Raw genomic sequence first — 22677 nt, 5'->3', positions numbered from 1 at the left:
CATGAAAAGTACAATTATTCATACGTTATTAGTTGATACAGATTGTGTTTGTCTATTATTGTGACTTAGATAAAGATCAGACCACATTTTATGAATAATTAATGCAGAAAACAAGGTAATTGCAAAGGGTTCACAAACTTTTTCTTCCAACTCTAAATATGTAAGATAGCTTATATAAGTAGATTGTATGTCCATAAAATGATGCTATGCACAGGAGTGGCTGTACATAAAATGACTGACAGGAAATGATAATAGGGTGGTAGATGGGGGAGTGGAGGGGTGGTCCCCACACCTTTTAATATTCATTATATTTCATATACAATAATGAGGAAAAGGGCAAACTGTACCCCAACCAAGAGTTAATCATTTCAGGACAAGAGGTGAGCAGGCAAAAATTTGGACAGAAATGCTAATCAGGAGAATCATTGCCCAATCTATTGCTCCACATAGTTACATCATTAAGTGATAGCAAAGAGTTGCTGACACAAACAGTGAGAAGAGAACAAAATTCCTGATCAAAAATTTAACTCATTTGATGATCACTGACCAGATATTTGGTCATGGGTGTGCGATGTTGCCTCAATGGCCTAAGAAATACATTGCGTTTATCAGCCACTTGAGGTAAATAGAAATAGAACAAGCAGCAGCTTTGGTATTTGAGAACTTATTAATAAAATATTAAACTATATAAGCAGCCCATAAGTTCCTCTAAAGCAGTAATCCACAAACATGATGAACAAAGAGATCCCACTTCTTTGCATAAAAGAGTTACTTACTTTCACAAATTCCACCAGTAGTTTTCCATTAAATGTGGAGACTTCTCCTTGAACACTGAGTTTTCCTTTTCTGACAGAGAAGGACACCAGTTCATCGTGTGCTGTGCTGTGCCCTACTTTATCAAATATATCCAGATCTTTCACGACCACATGCTGCCCATTCAATCTCACATCAAAGACCTAGAGATAGACAAACGAAAATCAAACACCAGACAGCAAATTTTTTCGCAAGTGTTGCTTCCTCAGATTTTTTTTTGTTTATTATAGACTATTTGAAGCTGAACACAAATATAATTTCAGACCACTTGTATCTCATAGGAATTTGGAGAAACAGGAAATTAACTTTTATTAAGTATAATGCATTTAACTGCATTACAGTGCTGATGCTTTGCAATAGTTCAACTAAGCTAAAGTGTTTAGTTGAAGATTTTCATTTGTACTCAGTGTCTGAGGTTTCTTCTGTAACTGTCCAACAATAATCAGCGAGCATCGATGGATTCCAGTTGCCCTGACACCATTTCTCAAAACTGCAATGTCCCGGTGAAACTTTTCAGCATGCTCATCACTGACATCACCGAGATTTGCAGGGAAGAAGTCTAAATGGGAATGCAGAAAATGAATCTTTAGTGACATGCTGCACTTCATTGTTTTGTATGCTTGAATCATGTTGTCAATCAGTTGCACATAGTTTGACGCTCTGTAGTTGCCAAGAAAATTTTCAACAACATCTTTGAATGCCTTCCATGTGATTTGCTCTGGTCCCACTCGAAATTTTTTGAATTGCCTGTCATTGATAGTCTGTTTGATTTGTGGACCTGCAAAACTTCCTTCCTTAATCTTGGCATCAGTTATTCTGAGAAACATCTGTCTCAAATACCGAAATTCTTCATGGAAATTTTTGTGTCCGGTGACAACAGATTCCATCCTTGCAGTCTTGAACCCAGTAATTCTGCTTTTGTCTTTGACCAATACAAGTCTCTGGCCAGGTCATTTAACTCCGATTAAATTAACAGATGAGGCTCACTCAACATAAAGGGTTTCAAATCTGTATCAGTATTAGTGTCATCTTCCATTCCTGGCTCGTGCATCATGGTACCCTTGCTAGTCTCCGGTGGCTTCAGTACTAGAAGACTATCATCATGCGGCACAGGTCTCATAGCTGAAGGGAGATTGGGGTATTCAATGGATTTCTTGTTTTTGAACAGAGAAACCAGACACACCAGTCAGACAGAAGAGGCAGTCTATTCTGCTTTCACCATATCATCGGGACAGTGAAAGCCATTGACTTCTGAGCACCTCTGAGTCAAACTCTAAGATCGACAGCAGATGCTGTGCAACAAATGTGAGGAACCCAGGCGTTGTCTTGGTTACCAATTTTACACCCAAAGTAGGGCTCATAGGCTTTCTTAATAAGAGGAATCACACTCAAGTCTTTGAGATTTAAGTATACACTGGTCACAAATATAACACAAGCTCCTATTGCACCAAATACCAGACCCTCTATCTATATTGGCATTCAACTTCTGGGTACTTTTAAAACATTACATAAAGGAGAAAGCTGGTGATTCTTAATCCAAGTTCCAATCCACATTGAGGACATCCAAAGTGTGCCCCGTATTGGATACAATTACAGCACAACAGTACATCATTTTGATTAAAGTGGTGACAAGTGGTGTTCCGCAGGTGTTGAGACTGCTTCTTTTCACATTCTGTGTCAATGATTTGGAGTTGACGGCTTTGAGGCCAAGTTTGTGGACAACACAAAGGTAGGTAGATGGACAGGTAGTGTTAAGAAAACAGTAAGTTTGCAAAAAAGACTTAGATTAGGAGAATGGGCAAAGAAGAGGCTGGTGGAATATAGCGTAGGGAACTGTATGGTCATGCACTTTGGTAGAAGGAATAAAGGAGTGGACTGTTTTATAAATGGGGAGAAAATTCAGATATCAGAGGTGGAAAGGATTTCCTAAAGGTTACAGGTCAAGTTGGTGATAAGGAAGGCAAATGCAATGTCAGCATTCATTTCAAGGGGACCAGAATATAAAAGCAAGAATGAAGTGCTGATGCTTTATAAGGTATTGGTTAAACCTCACTTGGGAGTACTGCTAACAGATCTGGGCCCCTTATCTAAGAAAGGATGTGCTGGCAATGGAGAAAGCCCACAGGCGTTCACGAGAATTATCTCGGGAATGAAAGGAGTGTTTGATGGCTTTGAGCCTATATTCGCTGGAGTTTAGAAGAATGAAGGACAATCTCATTGAAACCTATCAAATATTGAAAGGCCTAGATAGAGCGGACGTGGCAAGGATGTGTCCTATAGTGGGGGGAGTTTAGGACTAGAGGGCACAACCACAGAACAGGATGTACTTTTAGAACAGAGATAAGAGGAATTTCTTTAGCCAGAGGGTGGTGAATCTGTGGAATTTATTGCCACAGATAGCTGTGGAGGCCAGTTCATTGAAGTCATAGATAGAATATAGTTCAGGGAAGTGTAGGTCACGCAATTTGGTACACGGAAAAAAAAACAAACTATTTTCTAAAGAGAGAAAATTCAAAGGTGCGAAGGGATTTGGGAGTTCTTGTGCAGAATTCCCTACAGATTAATTTGCAGGTTGAGTCTGTGGTAAGAAAGGCAAATGCAATGTTAGCATTCATTTTGAGAGAACTAGAACATAAAAAACAAGGATGTGATGCTAAGACTTTATAAGGCATTGGTCAGACCTCACTTGGAGGTCATGAGCAGTTTTTGGTCACATTTCTGAGAAAATACGTGTGGGCATTAGAGGGTCCAGAGGAAGTTCACGAGAATGATTCCAGGAATGAAAGAGTTCATGCACGAGGAGCATTTGATGGCTCTGGGCTTGTACTCGCTGGAGTTTAGAAGAATGGGGGTGGGGGGGAATCTCATTGAAACCAATCAAATATTGAAAGGTCGAGATAAAGTGGATGTGGTAAGGATGTTTCCCATATTGGGGGACTCTAGGACCATAAGCCACAGCCTCAGAATACAAGTACATCTATTTAGAACAGAGATGAGAATTTTTTTTTAAGCCAGAGGATAGTGAATATGTGGAATTCATTGCCACAGACAGCTGTGGAAGCTAAGTCATTGAGTATATTTAAAGCAGAAGTTGATAGGTTCTTGGTTAGTCAGTGTGTCAAAGGTTACAGGGAGAAAGCAGGAGAATGGAATTAAGAAGGATAATAAACCAGCCATGATGGAATGGCGAAGCAGGCTCGATGGGCAAACGGCCTAATGATCACTATATGCAAAATGTTCCCCTACACAAACTTATTCACCTGCCCCATCTCATATCCTAATATGAGATCCAATATCACATGCTCATTAGTTGGGACATCTATGAACTGATTAAGGAAACTTTCCTGAACACATTTGACAAACTCTATCTCATCCAGCCCTTTTACAGTATAGGAGTCCTGGTCAATATGAAGGTTAAAATCATAACCTTATGTTTATTGCAACAGACTGTGTGCAACCAGTCTACAAATCTGCTCCTCAAAATCCCGCAAACTGTTATGAGGTGGTCTATAACATAATCCAATTAGTGTGGTCGTCCCTTTCTTATTCTTCAGTTCCACCCATATAGCCCCAGTAGATGAACTCTCGAATCTGTCCTGTTTGAGCACTGCTGTGACAAATTCCTGGACTAGAAAAGTCACCTCTCTCCTTTAATCCGTGCTGCACTATCACATCTAAAACACTGGTATCCTGGAACACTGAGCAGCCAGCCCGACCCTTATGCAATCAAGTTTCAATAATGGATACGTCATAATCCCACGTGCTGATCCACACCCTAAACTCATCCGCCTTTCCCACACTACTTATTGCATTAAAATATACAGAACCCAGAACATTAGTCCCATCATGCTCAGCCTTTCAATTCCTGGCTTTGTATGTAGGCTTAACTACAACATTCCCCACAACAACTCTACTATCTGCTCTGCCACTGGTCCCGTCCACCTACAATTCTAGCTTAACCCTCTACAACCACCCCCCCGTACAGCACTAACAAAATTTCCAGCAAGGGTATTAGTACTGCTCCAGTTTCGATGCAAACTGTCCCATCTATACATCTCCCACTTTCCATGGAAGAGAGTTCATGATCCAAAAACCTTAAGTCTCTCTCCTGCACCTTCTCCTTAGCCACGTGATAAGCTGTATGATCATCTTATTTCTGTCCTCACTTGCACTTGGCACGTGTAGCAATCCAGAGGACACAACCCTGGAGATTCTTAAACACAAAGTACACTGCAGATGCTGTGGTCAAATCAAGATGTACAAACAAGCTGGATGAACTCAGCAGGTCGGGCAGCATCCGTTGAAAGAAGCAGTCGATGTTTCAGGTTGAAAGTCCTGATGAAGGGGTTCGACCTGAAACGTTGACTGCTTCTTTCAACGGATGCTGCCCGACCTGCTGAGTTCATCCTGGAGATCCTTTCCTTTAACTTAGCACCCAACATCTCTGGCAGCTCAACTTCCTACTTAAGAATCCTGTAAACTTGAACTGAGACGCCACTGTCCCTGGCACTCAGAAGGCAACATACCATCTGGGAATCTTGTTCTCATCCACAGCACCCCCTGTCTGTTCCCCAAACCAATTAATCCCTTATCACTACAGCTTGCCTCTTCTCCCCCCTTCTCTCCTGAGCCACGTAAACTCAGTGCCCGGTCTGTGTTTTTCCTTTACTAGGTCATCCCTCCTTCAACAGTATCCAAAGCAGTATACCTGTTATTCAGGGGAATGACCACAGGGGTACTCTACACTGGCTGCCTATCCCCTTTGCCCCTCCTGACAGTCAACCCAGTTAGCTGTGTTCTGCATCTTGGGTGTAATTACGTTCCTTTATAGCCTGTCAATCAATCGCTCAGTCTCACGAATTATCTCAAGGTTTTCCAGTTCCAGCTCCAATTCCTTAACATAGTCTGAAAGGAGCTGCAGCTGGATGCAATACCTGCAAATGTCGTCATCAGGGACAATGGAGGTCTTTCTGCCTTCTGACATCCTTTTAAGAGAAGCATTCCACTATCCTGCATGCCATCCCCAAAGCTCTACCTGTGCCATAAGAAAGAAAACTAAATAAATATACCTACCTACAGCCCCTGCTTCTCCTCACTGGACCCCTAACAGTCAAAGACAAAACTCTCCACTCTTAATGCTGACCCACTCACACAATAGCTGCTCTACTTAAATCTAATTTCTTTTTATTGACTTCTTAAAATAGCGGCTTTAAAGAGCAAACAAGCACTGTCAGGTTTCAAACTGCTAAGGTCTAAGTCAGCACGGTTTCTTTAAGGGAAAAACCTGCCTGGCAAACCTGTTGGAATTCTTTCAGGAGATTACAAGTAGAATAGATAAAGAGGATGCAGTGGATGTTGTATATTTGGACTTTCAGAAGGCCTTTGTCAAGGTGTCACGCATGAGGCTGCTTACCAAGTTAAGAGCCCGTGGTATTACAGGAAAGTTACTAACATGGTTATAGCATTGCCTGATTGGAAGACAGTGAGTGGGAATAAAAGGATCCTTGTCTGGTTGGCTGCCAGTGACTAGTGGTGTTCTGCAGGGGTCGGTGTTGGGACCACTTCTTTTTATGCTGTATATAAATGATTTAGATGATAAAATAGATGGTTTTGTTGCCAAGTTTGCAAATGATATGAAGATTGGTGGAGGGCAGGTGGTGTTGAGAAAACAGGTAGGGTGCAGAAGGACTTGGACAGATTAGGAGAATGGGCAAGGAAGTGGTAAATAAATTATAATGTTGGAAAATGCATGGTCATGCACTTTGGCAGTAGAAATAAATGTGCAGACCATTTTCTAAGTGGGGAGAAAATCTAAAAATCTGAGATATAAAGGGACTTGGGAGTCCTTATGCAAAACACCCTAAAGGTTAACTTACAGGTTGAGTCCGTGGTGAGGAAGACAAATGCAATGTTAGCATTCAACTCAAGAGGTCTAGAATAAAAGAACAGGGATGTGATACTGAGGCTTTATAAGACACTGGTGAGTACTGTGTACAGTTTTGGGCTCCTCATCTTAGAAAATGTGCTGGCATTGGACAGGGTCCAGAGGAGTTTCACAAGGATGATTCCAGGAATGAAAGGGTTATCATATGAGGAATGTTTGATGGCTCTGGGTCTGTACTCGCTGGAATTTAGAAGAATGGTGGGGGGGGGGATCTCATTGAAACTTTTTGAATGTTGAAAAGTCTAGACAGAGTAAACGTGGAAGGGATGTTTCCTGTGGTGGGTAAGTCTAGGACAAGAGAGCACAGCCTCAGGATAGAGGGGCATCCATTCAAAACAGAGAAACGGAGGAATTTCTTTCTCCAAAGGGGGGTGAATTTGTGGAATTTATTGCCACATGCAGCAGTGGAGGCCAGGGCTTTGGGTGTATTTAAGGCAGAGATCGATAGGTCCTTGATTGAACATGGCATCAAAGGTTACAGGGAGAAAGCCAGTAAATGAGGTTGAGCAGGAGAAAAAAAAAAGGTTCAGCCATGATTGAATGGTGGAGCAGAAGTGATGGGCCAAACAGCCTAATTTTGCTCCAATATCTTATACATTGACCCTTGCAGCAACAACATAACCTAGAGTTTTAGGCTGAAACATTGCACACAACAAAAAAAAAACTGTTCCAAGTTCAGAACGCAAAATTGCCTCTGAATACGTAAGAGATCCAGAAATATGCACAATCTAGAACTACTTTTGAACAACAAAATATCACTTTTTGTAACAGTGAGAACACTGAACAATTTTAGGTATTCTATCCAGGATGTCTAGGGAACCTTCAATAAGACTTGTAGAGATGCACCATAGAAAGCATCCTACTCAGATGCTTCACTGCTCTGCTCAAAACTGCAGAGTTGCAGATAAATCAGCTGATCACGGAAACCAGCCCCTCCATGTACTGTCTGTACTTATCGCTGCCTCAGTTAAATCAGCCAACATAATCAAAGACTTCATTCACGCTAGACATTCTCTCCCCACTCCTCCAATATTGAACAGAAGATACAAAAGCCAAAAGCACCTAACACTAAGCTGAAGGAGAGCTTCTATTCCACTGTTATAAGACAATAGGATAGTCCTCTATTATGAATATATGGATTCTTGATCTCACAAACAACCTCAATATGGCCTTGCACCTACTGTCTACCCACACTGCACTCTCTATGCTGTAACATTTTATTCTGCTTCCTATTCTTGTTTCCCTTGTACTACATCAACATACTGATGTAATTAAATAATCTCTATCGATGAGATGCAAAGTTTTTTCACTGCATTTCAGTACATGTGACAATAATAAACCAATTTACCAATTTCTCTAACAGAGAATATGCATGCCTTCAACAATTTTCTCATGACTTCTTGCATGTATTCATCAAGACACTGTAAATGACACAAGTCCGAGGTGCCTTGCTATGAATCTATTTTCTACATTAACTACACAAAACTACTAGAATAGCTCCTCCTCTCCTCAAGACAACAATATAAACTTGAAATTATATATTTTTCATCAGCAATCCAGATTAGAGCAACTTTCTGATTAAATTCCATTCCTCCTTCAGACATAACAAAATCAAAACTTCCTTGAATGCTCAAGATAAATAAAATTATTTGAAGTCTTAAATTTAGTGGTAGTGCTGATAAGGTTCTTCTAATTTCCTGCCAAAACAAAAATGGAAAAGGGTTTCTTCAAGGTGCTTAAACTTGAAACTCTAACAATGGAGACAGCACCGTTTTATCCGATAATCTCAGTACTTTAAATGGTAATCCTGCTACTGGTGTCATTTATATTCTATACCAGAACAAACAGCCAACCTAATGTCAGAAAATCAGGCTTACCGCAACAGGGAAGTGAAATATACCAGACACCGAGTCCATCCAAGTTTTTATTTCCCTCCCCTCCTCCAATCATCTACTTACATCTCCTTCAGCTTAATATGCTCCAATTACCACCACAACTTATGCATGTCCTGGTTTTCACCCTTCACAAACATTCTCTGCAATGTTAAACATTTGATTTCTAACGTGATTAAATCTCATTATTTTGAAAAGTTAATGGTGTGTTTCCCAAAAACTTCCTTATAATATCCCTCAAACCCAAAAACAAAATGTGCAACAAGAGAACAAAAGACAGTTTCGGCAAGGCAGGGCTACAAGAGAGAGGAGAGAAAATAAGTGTCTAAAGAAATTCAGCAGGGACAGAACTTGGCTTAGGTTATGGCAGAATAAAACTTTTCTGAACACTCAATGCAACAACTTTAGATCACTGCTACAGCACACAAATTTTCAGACAGCAGATGCTGATAAGCGCATTGTTAAATACAATTCATCCTGCCATTCCAGGTCAGAGAATGGAAATTGGAGGCTCAATATGAGTTTGAGAGACAAGGGTCAAAAACTGGAGGCCTGGAGGCGGCCAATCCTGGGTTGAGAAAGGGGCTTGTTTTGCTGCTGTTGTCTTTTTAGTCCTGTTATGGCTACTGCTTGTTTTGTTCTGTGTTGTCTTGTGTTGAACATTGTTGTCATGCTACATTGGTGGCAGAATGTGTGATGACACTTGCAGGTGTACCTAGCACATCTTGGGTGTGTTCGTTGTTAAATGAAATAACACAGTTCACCACATATTTCCATGTAAAATCCAAATCTACTCTTCTGTATTCTTTCCTCCTCAACATACCCCAATCACACACACACACCAGGCCAATTTTTCATTCCCAATACCACTTACTTTCCCTGCTTTCACACCTGCTCAGAACTTATTGTGTCGCACTTCCAAAGAGTCACTGAAGCCAGCGATTTTAACCATTCTTTTTCCAACATTGAGGTGCCAGCCTAAGATTATCCCTCTCAGGATTTTCTCTACACTTCACATTTCAAATACCTAAAGTGTTTTACATATTTTTAAAAAATGAAACCTTCATTGTCAACAAACATCAATTCCTAAAAATACCATTTACTTAAAATAAGTTTGCAATGAAAAATCGTAAATTCAGTATAACCAGTTGGATGCAATATTCCATTCAACTAAACTGTAAATGTTGAGTAATAGGTTTCCCATTTTTTAGCTAACTGTAACTGTGCCTTTAATAAGTAATATGAAGCTATTAAAATATATTTTGTATACCTATTTAACCAATGAAGTTGTTCTAGAATTTCTGCTTTGAAACAGTATTGTGAACAATGATGATGCTTAGAGATGAATACTATTAATCAGCATGTTGATGAATATCAATTGAGCTCAAAGAGTATACAATAATGACTTGTAGCCCATTCAACTTAATTATTTTTCAAACAAAGCCAGAGGAAATAAAATACACTCACAGAACAAAGACCAGTGAAGGCTTGCCTGTTCTTCTCAATAGAAACTGACAAAAAATATCGCCCTGGTAATTAACAATACACCCCTAAAACATTTCATTTCAGTAAAGTGTGTTTCTTTTTCTTATCCCTACCCTTGTGATTTTGATGGCTAGACTAAATTTTTTAAAGTAACAACTCCCTGGATTAGCTTTACAGAAATTACCCAGGCCATATTCCATTTCATGTGGGGATCAAAGATGGAACAATCAGACAGGTCACAAAAGACAAGTCCCTGAACAACTGAGGTCAAAAAAAATACTCAATGTTGCTCTTATCCTGATGATCACCTTCATACAAGGCTGCGCCAGGCAGTGTGTGTGTGGAACCAATGTACCGTCTGTAGGCACCAACTGCCAGTACATGCCAAGGTTCCAGCTATGCTACACACACAAATGATGAAGGGTCTCGGCCCAAAACTACATCTGTATTCTTTTCTATAGATGCTGTCCGGCCTGCTGAGCTCCTCTAGCATTTTGTGTGTGTTGCTTGGATTTCCAGCATCTGCAGATTTTCTCTTGTTTGTGAAAGGTTTCATCTGTTCCTGGTGTTACAAAGGATGGGTTTAGCCCTGTTGCTGCACAAAATCCCACTAACGGCCCTTTGTGGAAAATTCTTCCAGGCCAACACCTTTGACCACAAGTCCACCAGACAGTGGGGTCAACATGAAACATCCTGCAGACACTGCAGAAGGAGGACTTGATGGACACAGTTGTATGGTTCTCTAAGCAGACTGTCCTATCCAGACTATCTGATAGAATGCCTTATCGCTAGTTCTCACCAACAAGCACCAACACCTTATTTGGCTGGCAGTGAGAGAAGTTTTACAAGTTAGATCCTTCCTGCATGCTGTAGTGGGGACAATAAAGTTGCTCACCTCTTTGCAAGTTCTATCTTTGCAAAGATGAGGTGGAGAAAGATGCAAGAGCCTGTAACATAACTCATCCCAAGGAGGTGGGTAACAGAGGCCTCTCTGAATTACGTACATCAAGTGCTGCTGGAAGATCAACATCTCAGTGAAAGATGCCTTTTGTTCTGCCTGAAACTCACTGGTCTACAGCACATCAAGACATGCATAGAGCAATGCTTCCGACTAGCACATTCCAAGCTGCAGGAATATGTGCTGAGGGACGCATTGAAGCTCGGTGATGCCACTGCAAGGGTTCAGTAGGGAAGGACCACAGTAAAGTGTTCTGCTACTGGACAGGGAGGGCTGGGTCTGGTGAGGAAGATACTCAATTATATCACCCCAGGGGGCTACATGAGTGGCAACAGTGCTATTGTTTTTAAAATGTAACATAATACTACTTAACACATGGTCTATGAACGTAAGAATGAAAAGGCATTGCAAGGTTTATTTTTAATTATGGATAAAGTTTATTTTGAGTAAAGTAACTTTCTAGAAGGATTCCTTTGTTAGCACTTTGTTCAACAGCTAACTTATAACAGTCAGTCCAGTTTACATTTTTTTGAAGACTCAAGACCTGATCTGATCTTGTGTTATATCCACTTGTATTCTTATGATAGGTCAATGACAAGAAACACAAACTGTTGCTCTCTCCACATATGATCCCTGACCTGTTCAGCATTTCCAGTGCTTTCTATGTTCTACATTTGTACCCAGACAACAGAAATATGAACATTGTGCCAGAAAATCAGAAAAAAAAGACTTTGAAAACTACAATTGCTCTAACACATACACCCCATAGCTTCCATTTGATTGGTGAGCAGTATCATTTTCCTGTTAAACCAGTTAACGTGGAGGTAGTAAAGTACAAAATTGCAATAATCGAAGTATGAAAAACAGGATCAAAAAATCCCAATTATTTTATGGAAATTATAGTCTACCCATAAGGAAATGCAGGAAAATCTAAAACCATAACCACTGAATTTTAAATGTCCCAATTGTATATTTCAGGAATTACCCAAGGCATCAATATAGTTGTGATGTAGACTAAATAGTTGTAAACAGTAATAAATAAATGTGCTTTCCATAGATACCGTCATTCATTAGTTTCAATAAAGTGCTTCCATTATTCAAACTACATTTTCTGACTTACCATATCAAGTTTTTTATTTTCCCTACAGCATTTAATTAGCAGCCAGGTACTTGGACTTAAATTAGGTATTGAAAAGGAGATTCATTATATTAACCCAAAAATTGTTTGATGTTATTTTTTTCTATTTTTGCGCTATACACACACACTTCTTACTGTAATTTACAGTTTTTAATTATGTATTGCAATGTACTGCCGATGCATAACAACAAATTTCACGACATGTCAGTGGTATTAAACATGATTCTAATAAGACATTAGAAGGCATCCTTGGTCGCTTACGCTAAACATGAAGTGTTTCCTAGGTCTTGGAGCTTGTTGATTTGTTTTAAGGGAATGATCGTGTTGAATGCAGAGCTATAGTTAAGAGCATCCTAATGTATGCAACTTCACTGTTCTGATGTTCCAGGGTTGAGTGAAGACCCAATGAGATGGCATCTGCTGTTGATATGATGTGACAGGAAGCAAAGTCAGGTCGCTCCTCAGGCAGCAGTTGATATGCTTCATCACCAACCTCTCAAAGCACTGTGGACAATAGTCATTGAGGCAGGTTACATGTTCTTCTTGGGCACTGGTATAATTGAAGTCTACTTGAAGTAGGTGGATACCTCAAATTGTCAGAGGAAACTCATGCAGAGGCACAATCATCTGTTCGTTTTAAAACTCTTTGACACCAACTGAGCTTGATTAAGATGAGCCTGGGTTCAGGAATTTAATAACAATAAACCAATAATGGCAGGGAAATTGGTTCAGAAGCAAAGGTCTCTTTCAAATCAGAGAAAATGCCTAATGTAAAAACTGGGATTACCAATTTGTATACCAATACAAATTCTGACAGATCTCCAAAGTACTTGTCACCTTATTTTTAGGATTTTTCTGTAAACATAATTGATTAAGGCAGAGGAACACTTCATGTTTGGGACTAAAAACAGCTCAAACCATGGTGCTTGGCAGCAGTGTCTCTACAAAGTTGAGATCTTGAAGCAGCCTCATTTTCCCTGAATGGTACAAGAGTTAAAAGGGTAAAAATAGGGGTCAGATTAAAGAAAGTTGACTCAGAAAAGATGAATAAAATGTAGAAAAATACACAAATGATGCTAAACATTAATGGGGTTCAAACAGCTTTCATTCACTCTTGAAAAATTAAGTCCTTAATGATACAGAGAATTCAGGATGCTACCTATTCTGTTTCCATATTGAAAACATACTGTTTTGCATAAGTGCCATATAAAATTGAGTTATACATCATGTCTGTCATGGAGAAATGACAAATAGCTAGATGAACAGCTTTTCCTGAAGTTACAGAAAATAAAGCACCAGAAATACTCATCAGATTTTGAACCTGCAAGTTCTTCATTGCTTGCTAACACTTTCAAATGGTTTTATCAAGCACCATCCAATTTTCTTCTACATATTGGAACCTTATGATTAAATTGTGTTTCACTGATTTTTGCTTTATTTACTCTAGATGGCAAACTGCACAATGTAGGCACACAAGAATATTTTCTTTCAGTACTCTAGAAAGATTGTTTTTGAGGATGTCAAAGTTGTGAATGAATGAAATTTTGCTCCACTTTGCACTGTATATTAATTCATCTTTGAGAGCATTAACTTTTAATCTAATCATGAAAACTTGAATGATGATGGATTAGCCCAATTATGTGTGTCTTTGTAAAAGTCCTTCACTTCTGAACATCAAATGTAAATGAACAATGAGCAGCCAGTGGGGGGAGGGGAGTAATGAAGCAAATTCCAAGTGGTTGACTTGAGAACCCAATGGAAAAGTGCTTATTGTATAAAATGCCCAATAGATAGGAAGTAGTATTATTGCACATTTCTTTGAAATCATTGCCATCAATACTGTCCTATATATTTTAAAAAACATGAACAATAGTTTAATTGCCTAAGAAATGTAACAGAAAATATAACACCAAAATTCCATTGGAAAGGAACATATCAACAAGGTAATAAAAATAACTTGGGTCTATTTTTAGAGTACACAATTTCTCCAACAGAAACTGTTACACATCCTACAACTGGAAACATAAATGAGCCATTTCCTCCTCAAGCCTATTCCTACAACTTGATGTCTAAAGTGATGGAAGTGAGATATATATACAGCTGAACACATTAGTATAATATAGGAAGGACATATTGTCTTTGGTAAACAACATGCATATATCTGAATATACGGACTCAAAGGATTAAATTACAAAGTGAGATTACAGAAATCAGGGTTGTGTCCCCTAGAATGGGACAGTTTGTGCAACAATTTGATCAACATTTAGTTAAAAAAAAATTCCATTTGATGGAGAAATTAGAATTCAAGGGCACATTATAACCAACCTTCCCAGAGTTAGAAAATACTGCTGTGTACCACCACAGTGATCATCTACATTATTAACCCAAGAGATTCTACAAATGCTGGAAATCATGAGCCACACACAAAAAATGGAGGAACTCAGAAAGTAAGGCCTGCATCTCTGGAGACAAATAAACAGTTGTCATTTTGGGTGAGATGCTTCATCAGAATGCCCAAAACACTGACTGTTCATTCACCTCAATGGGTACTACCTCACTTACTGAGTTCCTCCAGCATTGTGTGCATTGCTCTTTAAAGGAAGGCAGGTCCAAAGATCCCGGACTCCTCAGTAAAGGGGTAGAATGTTGTGTTCCATGTGTAACAAGGTAGACTATTTTTTTTACTTAGGGGTCAAGAGTCTTTGGATCCTCCCGACTTGCTGAGTTCTTCCAGCATTTTGTGTGCCTTCCGTGTTATTGTTGCCCGAGTCATTCATTTTTAGAGAATACCCTGTTAAATTAAATTCTTCAGAAACCTCCATTTCACAACAAAAATGTAAATAAAGCTACCTTCTGTTGGGATTGAGCAAAATATACTTCAGCAAACTTCAGAACCAATACATAGTCGCCTTCTTCTTTAATTGGAATATCATATCCAAAAGTTTCTTCATTGTAGCGTTCAGTTTGGTACAGAATTTGATCTTCAGGCATTGATCGAAAAATAGGCAATCTCATTCCATAGTCCGATGCTTGAGGAAAAAGACGACAAAGCGTTAGAAAGGATTCAAGAAAATATAATTTCAAGCTTAGCTTGCTAACTGGCTGCTTGAATTATTGCCATCTCGCACATTGAAATGTTAGTCTGATAAGTAAAATTATGAAATAAAATATTACCAATCTATAAGGATCTTCAGCTCAGCTAATTAGACAACTAACAGTAGGCAAAGAAGAATAATTTTGATTTATTGTTCATGGTTTCAGGGTCATGTGAAGCACCTTAAATATGTTTTTAAGCAAAGTTCCTGGTGCAATGCAGGAAATAAACCCAGGAGATAAGGTAGTGACCAAATAACTTACTTGATTACATTGGTTGGCAATAAACAATTGGGCATAACACCACAGCCAAACTGTTTTCATAACAATACCACAGAACCTTTAACGTTCCCTTGAGGGGATGAGGCCTTGGTTTAACAGCTCACTCAAATGAGGTCTCTTCTGAGAGCAGAAAATATCAGGATCAATTCAGAACTCAAATTTCTGGTCTGAAATAAGAATTGACAGTCTCCCGACACAAAGGAAAGAGTAATAATACTGAGCTATGGCTGATATTTATTGCATCAGGAAACACTGATTTTCTTTTTTAAGAAACAAAGAGGAAACAGAAACTTTGCACAAAGTGTAGGGAAACAAAACAAAATTGGACTAAAATTGAACAAGACTGCCTATTACTTTTTCTTGGGAGGAAGGTGGCAAGGCAGAACACTTCTTCCTCTCACATTTACAAATTACACATAATCAAACTGTAAAATTATTTGTTACCGTTTTGAGAAACATCAGAATAGCTTGCGTTTGCTAAATGCTGCCTGCTTTTGAAAAGCAGGATTTCAATCCAACCAAATACGTACAATAAAGATAAATATTTATAAAGGACAACAAACATTTGTTTATGGCAATGACTTGTAGTTCCATAGAGCTACCACCATAATTGTATGTATACTGTTCAAACCAACGGTGGTTGCATTTGGGCCATTGCTAAACTGAGGCCAATTCCTCATATTCCATTAAAGTATAATGCAACACATTAACATTCAACAATATATTGAAGGATCTATATGGTTAACTTCCAATATTTGTCATCCATCATAAGCCAATCATTGAAGCTAAATTTTCACATGCCTGTGTGTACTGGACCATCTTGAGTGGAGGGAAAAAAAGAAATCAAAAGGTGTGGATACTATGCCTGAGAGAAAGATGATTTTCTATCAGTTTTCTTCAACGTATTTACCCCACTTGGGTCATTTAATGGTGTAAGCATCAATAAACATATACGGGAACTCATAGTGCAGGTAAGCATAGCAGTTACAGAGCTAAATATGGTTAGGAAAATAGCCAACAAACTGAAACTATAATCTAGGGAGACAGTGCTTTTGGGGTTATAAAAATAACTAAGGCTGCATAAACCCACTCAAATATACAATAAATAGCCAAAACTAATATATTCATTGGTTATAGAAGTGTGAACTGTGCACTTTGCATAAACAGAATACACACTGGGGACACAATGTGGTTTACTGAAAATAAACCACTAGTGTTGCAGACGCCATACCTCAGTCATGCCTGATCAACCGGCGCCACTCCACTTTCGGTAAACCACCGGTCCCCGATGTGTATCCTCTACAGAACTTACAGGGAGCCGAGTCTGGATCAAAGCCAAGAGACAAAATGTTCAGAGGTAATGTTATGAAATACTTCCTCACACAAATGAATATTTGAACATCCAAATATTCATTGTAGTCACAGGTTATCTGCACACCTAACATTAAATAAAGGCAACATACTAGAAACACCTTTCAGACCTACCTTATTTTAAAAATTAACTACATTATATCATTGCATGGACATTGCATCTTTCAGTGATTTTCTGGGTGTGAAAAGGGCACATAATTTTCACAATTAAAGCTTCCAACATGAGGCAACTCCATCAGGTAAATACAGTACCTAACATAGTACTAACCCACAGAAGAAAGGGAAGCACAAAGATTGTTCCCCAATTTCTGTTGAGGCATTGGAATAGGCCTTGGTTTGTCCACTGTGAATTCAGCTGCTGTACACTATATGGAGCCTCTTTAAAAGTTCATTTGTAAGATGGCTGAATTAGGTTTGATCTTGTGATGCCCTCAAAGTGGAACAGCTAACAATCATGTCCTCATATCAGTAAAGAATTACATGAAGTGCCAGCCAGTTAACTCCAGCAAGAGTCAGCAAACCAAAAAAACCAAGAAAATATGAAATCTGAAGTTAACTTTGAATTACATAAAAATGGTTAAATTGCAGTATATTTAGCCTCAAATGGCTTACAATGCCTTAATATGCACACCCTGAACCAAGAGAACCATCACATATTGGAACAAGTATAATTTGTTCAAATTCCCAGAAAAATTTCTCATCATTTGAGAACTGAGGACTTATCTATTTTGTGAAGTTAGTGTAGCAATATGAGAATCTTTTGTTCATGTAAATGGGAACAGAGAGCTATCTTCTATCATATTAGTTATAATATACTTTGAAAGGAACATTACTAGGGCAGTTACAATTTCTATCACAAAGAAGTTCTGCAACCTAATATTCTGAAAGAAAAAAAACAACCAAGATGAACACAAACACAATAATTTTCCAAGTAATGACGGTATACTGAGATTAGAGAATCTGAGGATAGAGAAACAGCACTTGCAGGTTTGATATTTTGACACTCTAAAGCAAAAAAAAATCAGAGTACAAAAATGAATGTCATTGAGATGAATTAATTGGGTTGACTCAACATCATCCAGGTCTTTCTAACCCACAGGATAAAGTTGTTTCACATTACAAATCACTTTAGTTTTGAAACATTTCATACTTTATTTAAATAGCTCTGCAGCAAAAAACAAAAAAAAAAATGGAATTCAAATATCTGATGCAATTGTGAACAATTGAAACTTCAGAGACTTACCATAACCAACTAGTAACCAACAAGAAGCATGTTATCAGTTTAGGGTCTGCAAACTGAAAAGCATTGCAACTGGTTCCTCTCAAAAACAATTATTTTTAAGAAATCGTCATATTATGCTTTAGCTTTCATAACATTACTTAGAAATTAGTCATTCAATTAAGTCCCATTGACTTTGGAAAGTTCCTGTTGGAATTAGCTAGCAACATTTTATCAGTTAGTTCTTAATCTTAACAAATCACTAAAGAAATATCCTCTCTATATCTTTAGCCAATCACCTCATGTTGATTACCTACTTTTCCTTTGGTGAATGCACTGGCAAATGGTGGGTATGAGCTCATGGTGTGGAAAGACCCTCATAATCCATCAAAAGACAAATGGAAAACTCCAGAATCATCAGTACAGTGTTATTAATTGAATTATAATTAGCATTGTGTTGTAAAATGATCATGCAGAATTATTCTCAGTGAATTGACATTAACATGTTGAAAAAAGGTGAAGGAATTAGTTCATGTATTTTTCAGTATCTTTATCCAGCATGTCACAGTGCCATGTGTACCATTTATGCCTGACACTGCATGCTAAGTTTCATTTACATGTTAAAAACATATCTTGATATTTAACTGCATTACTCAAATATTCTCAAAAGGCAAGGATTAGCCAGCTGCAGTACAGTTTAACAAATAGAGCTTGACATCTGGGGCCTAGCCAGTTCAAAACTGTTGGCCTGACAGTGAGTTGGACAGGTTATTTATTCAGTCATAGTGAAAAACAAATGCTTACTTCTGAACACATTTCCAATTAATGCTAGTATTCCAGAAACCCCAACTGATTTCACTTCCACCATTTCCTCCTTTCTCAACTCACCTCCCATCCAAGCGCACTGAAGACAATAATGGCTAAAATTCAGTTAACTTGTGTCAAGAACAAACCCTGGCCTTTAAATGGGCTTGAAATCCAAACACAGTCAGTACAAAATCTATCCACAGAAAAATTAACTGGACTACCAATATACCATTTCAGTACTACAAAACTGAACTTGAGAGAATCATTTTTAATTTCATCGAAAGATACCAGATTCTTCCACCTGGCTCACATTCTTGTAACTGAACTAGCACAGCATTCATTTTTTGTTAAACACACCATCTAATAAGGTATTAAACTGTATTTACTCAGGAAACGGACTCAGAGTCTATAGCAGTAAGGCAAAGCAGCAGTGAGGTCGCAGACCCTACAGAGACTACAAAGGAGGATTTGTTTGCTGTCTTGTGACAAATTCCTCAGGTCCCAATAAGGTGCTCCCTCAGATCCTGTGGGAGGCAAGTTTTTGAGAAATTTCAGGGGTGCAAGTAGAGATATTTAAATCATCTCTAAGAATAAACCAGGAAATTATTAGCCAGTGAACCTGACACAAGTACTGTGAAAGTTACTGGAAAGTGAAAGGGATCGATGCTTTCTCATGCTTTCAGCCAGGTACAGATATCAATAACCGATGTTTTGATGACAGACTCTGAAGGGACGGTTCCTGTGCTGACGTTTTCTAGGACTCTATGATTTAATGTGACCCAAAAGAATTGATAACTAAAGTGAATTCGTTAAAGAAAAACTTAAGATATGGTCACAAGCAGCAGCAGCTCTGTGTGTTTAAATTTAAATTGGCCTTTCCTTTTCAGAAAACTATTGTTCCAAAACTACTGTAACTAACATGCATTTCTTTCTTCATATTATTAAATCAGAAATTGGATATATTTTCATGCCCAAGACTTTTCATATTTTTGTTCATGACATAATACTGGCTGTAAAATGTCAACTAATTGTATATAGTGGGCCAAGTACAAGTATAAGGAAACAAAGGAATGATGGAAAACAAACCTGCTTTGATGAAAATTGAGAATTGGTTTGTCTTGACCAAGACCATATCTCTTGGTTTGTACAGAGATATGCTCTATAAACTACTAACCAAGCACTTTTATAGATGGCCCTTACATGATAAATGGTCAGACATCCTCATTTGTTACCTATCAAGATTGTAGTTAAGTAGGGCAAATGATCTGGAGGAGCCATTTATGATCCTGTAATATGATGTCAAATTGAACAACTTGAAATTCCAAAATGATCTATCATCTTGCATATAGATTCTTAAAACCTCCAAGAGCACCACAATCTTGTTGTGGTTTTGGGGCTTGTGTGCCGGAATGACCCAGAGACCTATGTTAGCTGGAGTCATGAATTTATGCTTTGGCCATTGTTAGGGTCACCCATGCCAAACAAGTCAAAGGGTAGGGGCCTGACTAAGGGTGGTCCACTGGTCCTCAAGGTTTGGGGTTTCAGCCTAGGGCTAGTAACCCTGACTGCTAAAACAATATTGTTATGGAAACAATGATGAAGAATCCTGACTGGAACAGTATTCCTGGGTCTCAACTCAGAACTTGCATGACTGACCGTACTAAAGACCAACAGGATGCTACAGGCCTCAGGCCAAGGTCAAGCAGGCTTTAGATGATCTGAGCAATGGGATCAACATGTATGAAACAGTGCAACCTAATGCCTTCACCATCGTTTTGGGAAATTTCAACAAGGCCAGTCTGAAAAAAAAAATCACTAAGCAATTACCATTAACAGATCACTTGCAACACAGTGGATCATTGTTACACCACCATCAAGAATGCCTACCATGCTATTCCACCCCCTCACTTTGGGAAGTCTGATCACCTGGCTGTACTTCTACTCCCTGAGTATAGCCAGAGACTGAAGACTGCAACACCGGTAGTGAGGACCAGGAAGGTCTGGACGAGGGAAACACAGGAGCACCTACAGGACTGCTTTGAATCGGTCGACTGAACTGTATTCAGGGATTCATCTTTGACTCCCTGAATACAGTTCATGCCTCCTTCACCATGTCAGAATCAGAATCAGGTTTATTGTCACCGGCACGTGACGTGAAATTTGTTAACTTAGCAGCAGCAGTTCAATGCACTGCATAACCTAGCAGAGAGAGAAAAATAATAATAAATAAAATAAAACATAATAATAAGTAAATCAAATACATATATTGAATAGATTATTTAAAAATGTGCAAAAACAGAAATACTGTATATAAAAAAGTGAGGTAGTGTCCAAAGCTTCAAAGTCCATTTAGGAATTGGATGGCAGAGGGGAAGAAGCTGTTGCTGAATCGCTGAGTGTGTGCCTTCCCACTTCTGTACCTCCTACCTGATGGTAACAGTGAGAAAAGGGCATGCCCTGGATGCTGGGACACAGATCCTCCCAGAGATGAAGGATCTTCAGTGCTGCCCTAAACTCCAGTGATGTAATCAGCAGTGAAAAAGATTCTTAGAATTACTTAAGTGCCAGAGTACTTTCAGAGCATTCATCACAAAGATTAATAGCTATTTAACAAAATACTCTCAGAAAGTGATCATTCAATATATGCTATTAAGTGAATGGCTCCAAACAATAGAATGATCAATTTAGATTCTATCAAGGGCATTTCTACCAGAAGCCTGCCAATAGTGCACTGACAGTTCAGTTTTCACATAATGCTATTCCAGATTGCTGTCATTGTCAGAAAAAAAATCTTTATTAGAGGCAAGTATTTTGAGCAATATTAAAGTAACTTCCTGAAAAGGATGATAATTTGTTTTCAAAGATGAGTAACATGAACACCAAGTTTCAGATTAAGCAGATACAAGTGTGGCCACAATATCATTACAACAGGCCACATAAAGTTGTTAAGAAAACTAAAGGTTAAAAAAAGTGATCAGCTCATGCCAAGAATATATTTTACAGACATACCATGAATCAACCAATAAACTGAAAGGATTCAGTTGCTATAGAAATGACATATCTGCAAACATAACTATAAAGTTGGGTGATTAAAACTTCCAAAGGCCAACAACACAAGACTTCCAAAACAAACTCTCAGAAATGCTGTAACCTGAATGTGTTAATGCATAAATCTTGAAATGTGGTAGGATTATTGTTGAAGGGGCATAAGTTTAAGATGCTGGGGGGAAAGTATAGAGGAAGATGTTAAGAGGTAGTTTTTTTTTTTAAACAGAGAGTCACGTGAATGGAACACACTGCCAGGGCGGTGGTAGAGGAAGAGACATCAGGGACATTTAAGCGTCTTTTAGATAGGCACATAGGTTAAAGAAAACGGGAGAGCTATGTGGAATGGAAAGTTAGGCTATCTTGAAATAGGTTAAATGGCTGCCACAACATGCTCCTGTTCTCTGTTGTTCTATTTTTCTAAATATCAGAAGCAAGACATATGCAACTCTCACTTCAGAACAAAATTCAAAAGCATGAAGGTTCCAATCCAATTTCAAAACCGTAAGTTTGGCCACAATTAGAGTACTGCATCAAACCACAGTCCACCATTAGGAAAAATGTGAATTGTAGGTGCAGAGAAAAACTACTGGAAAGGTTCTAGGTATGAGCTTGGAATGGAGAAACTGG

At 38.6% G+C, this 22677-nt stretch overlaps 1 protein-coding gene across 4 annotated transcripts in view; it reads right to left on the bottom strand.

Moving 5' to 3' along the window:
• The window catches only part of mlec (malectin), a 55171-nt gene that overhangs the window by 14921 nt on the left and 17573 nt on the right, over positions 1-22677 (bottom strand). For 3 of the 4 annotated variants that reach the window (XM_059988351.1, XM_059988352.1, XM_059988350.1), the window contains exons 2-4: positions 16837-16929; positions 15081-15259; positions 777-956 (exon numbers count right to left, since the gene is read on the bottom strand). In XM_059988351.1, coding sequence (XP_059844334.1) covers positions 777-956; positions 15081-15245 — 345 coding nt within the window. In that variant the 5' untranslated portion in view covers positions 15246-15259; positions 16837-16929. The remainder of the gene's footprint in view (positions 1-776; positions 957-15080; positions 15260-16836; positions 16930-22677) is intronic. The other variant, XM_059988349.1, reaches the window with a different exon arrangement.

The sequence above is a fragment of the Hypanus sabinus genome, chromosome 13, assembly GCF_030144855.1.
Source record: "Hypanus sabinus isolate sHypSab1 chromosome 13, sHypSab1.hap1, whole genome shotgun sequence".
Taxonomy (NCBI): domain Eukaryota; kingdom Metazoa; phylum Chordata; class Chondrichthyes; order Myliobatiformes; family Dasyatidae; genus Hypanus; species Hypanus sabinus.
Note: the sequence above shows the minus strand (reverse complement) of the source record. Positions and strands in the feature narration are given on the sequence as shown.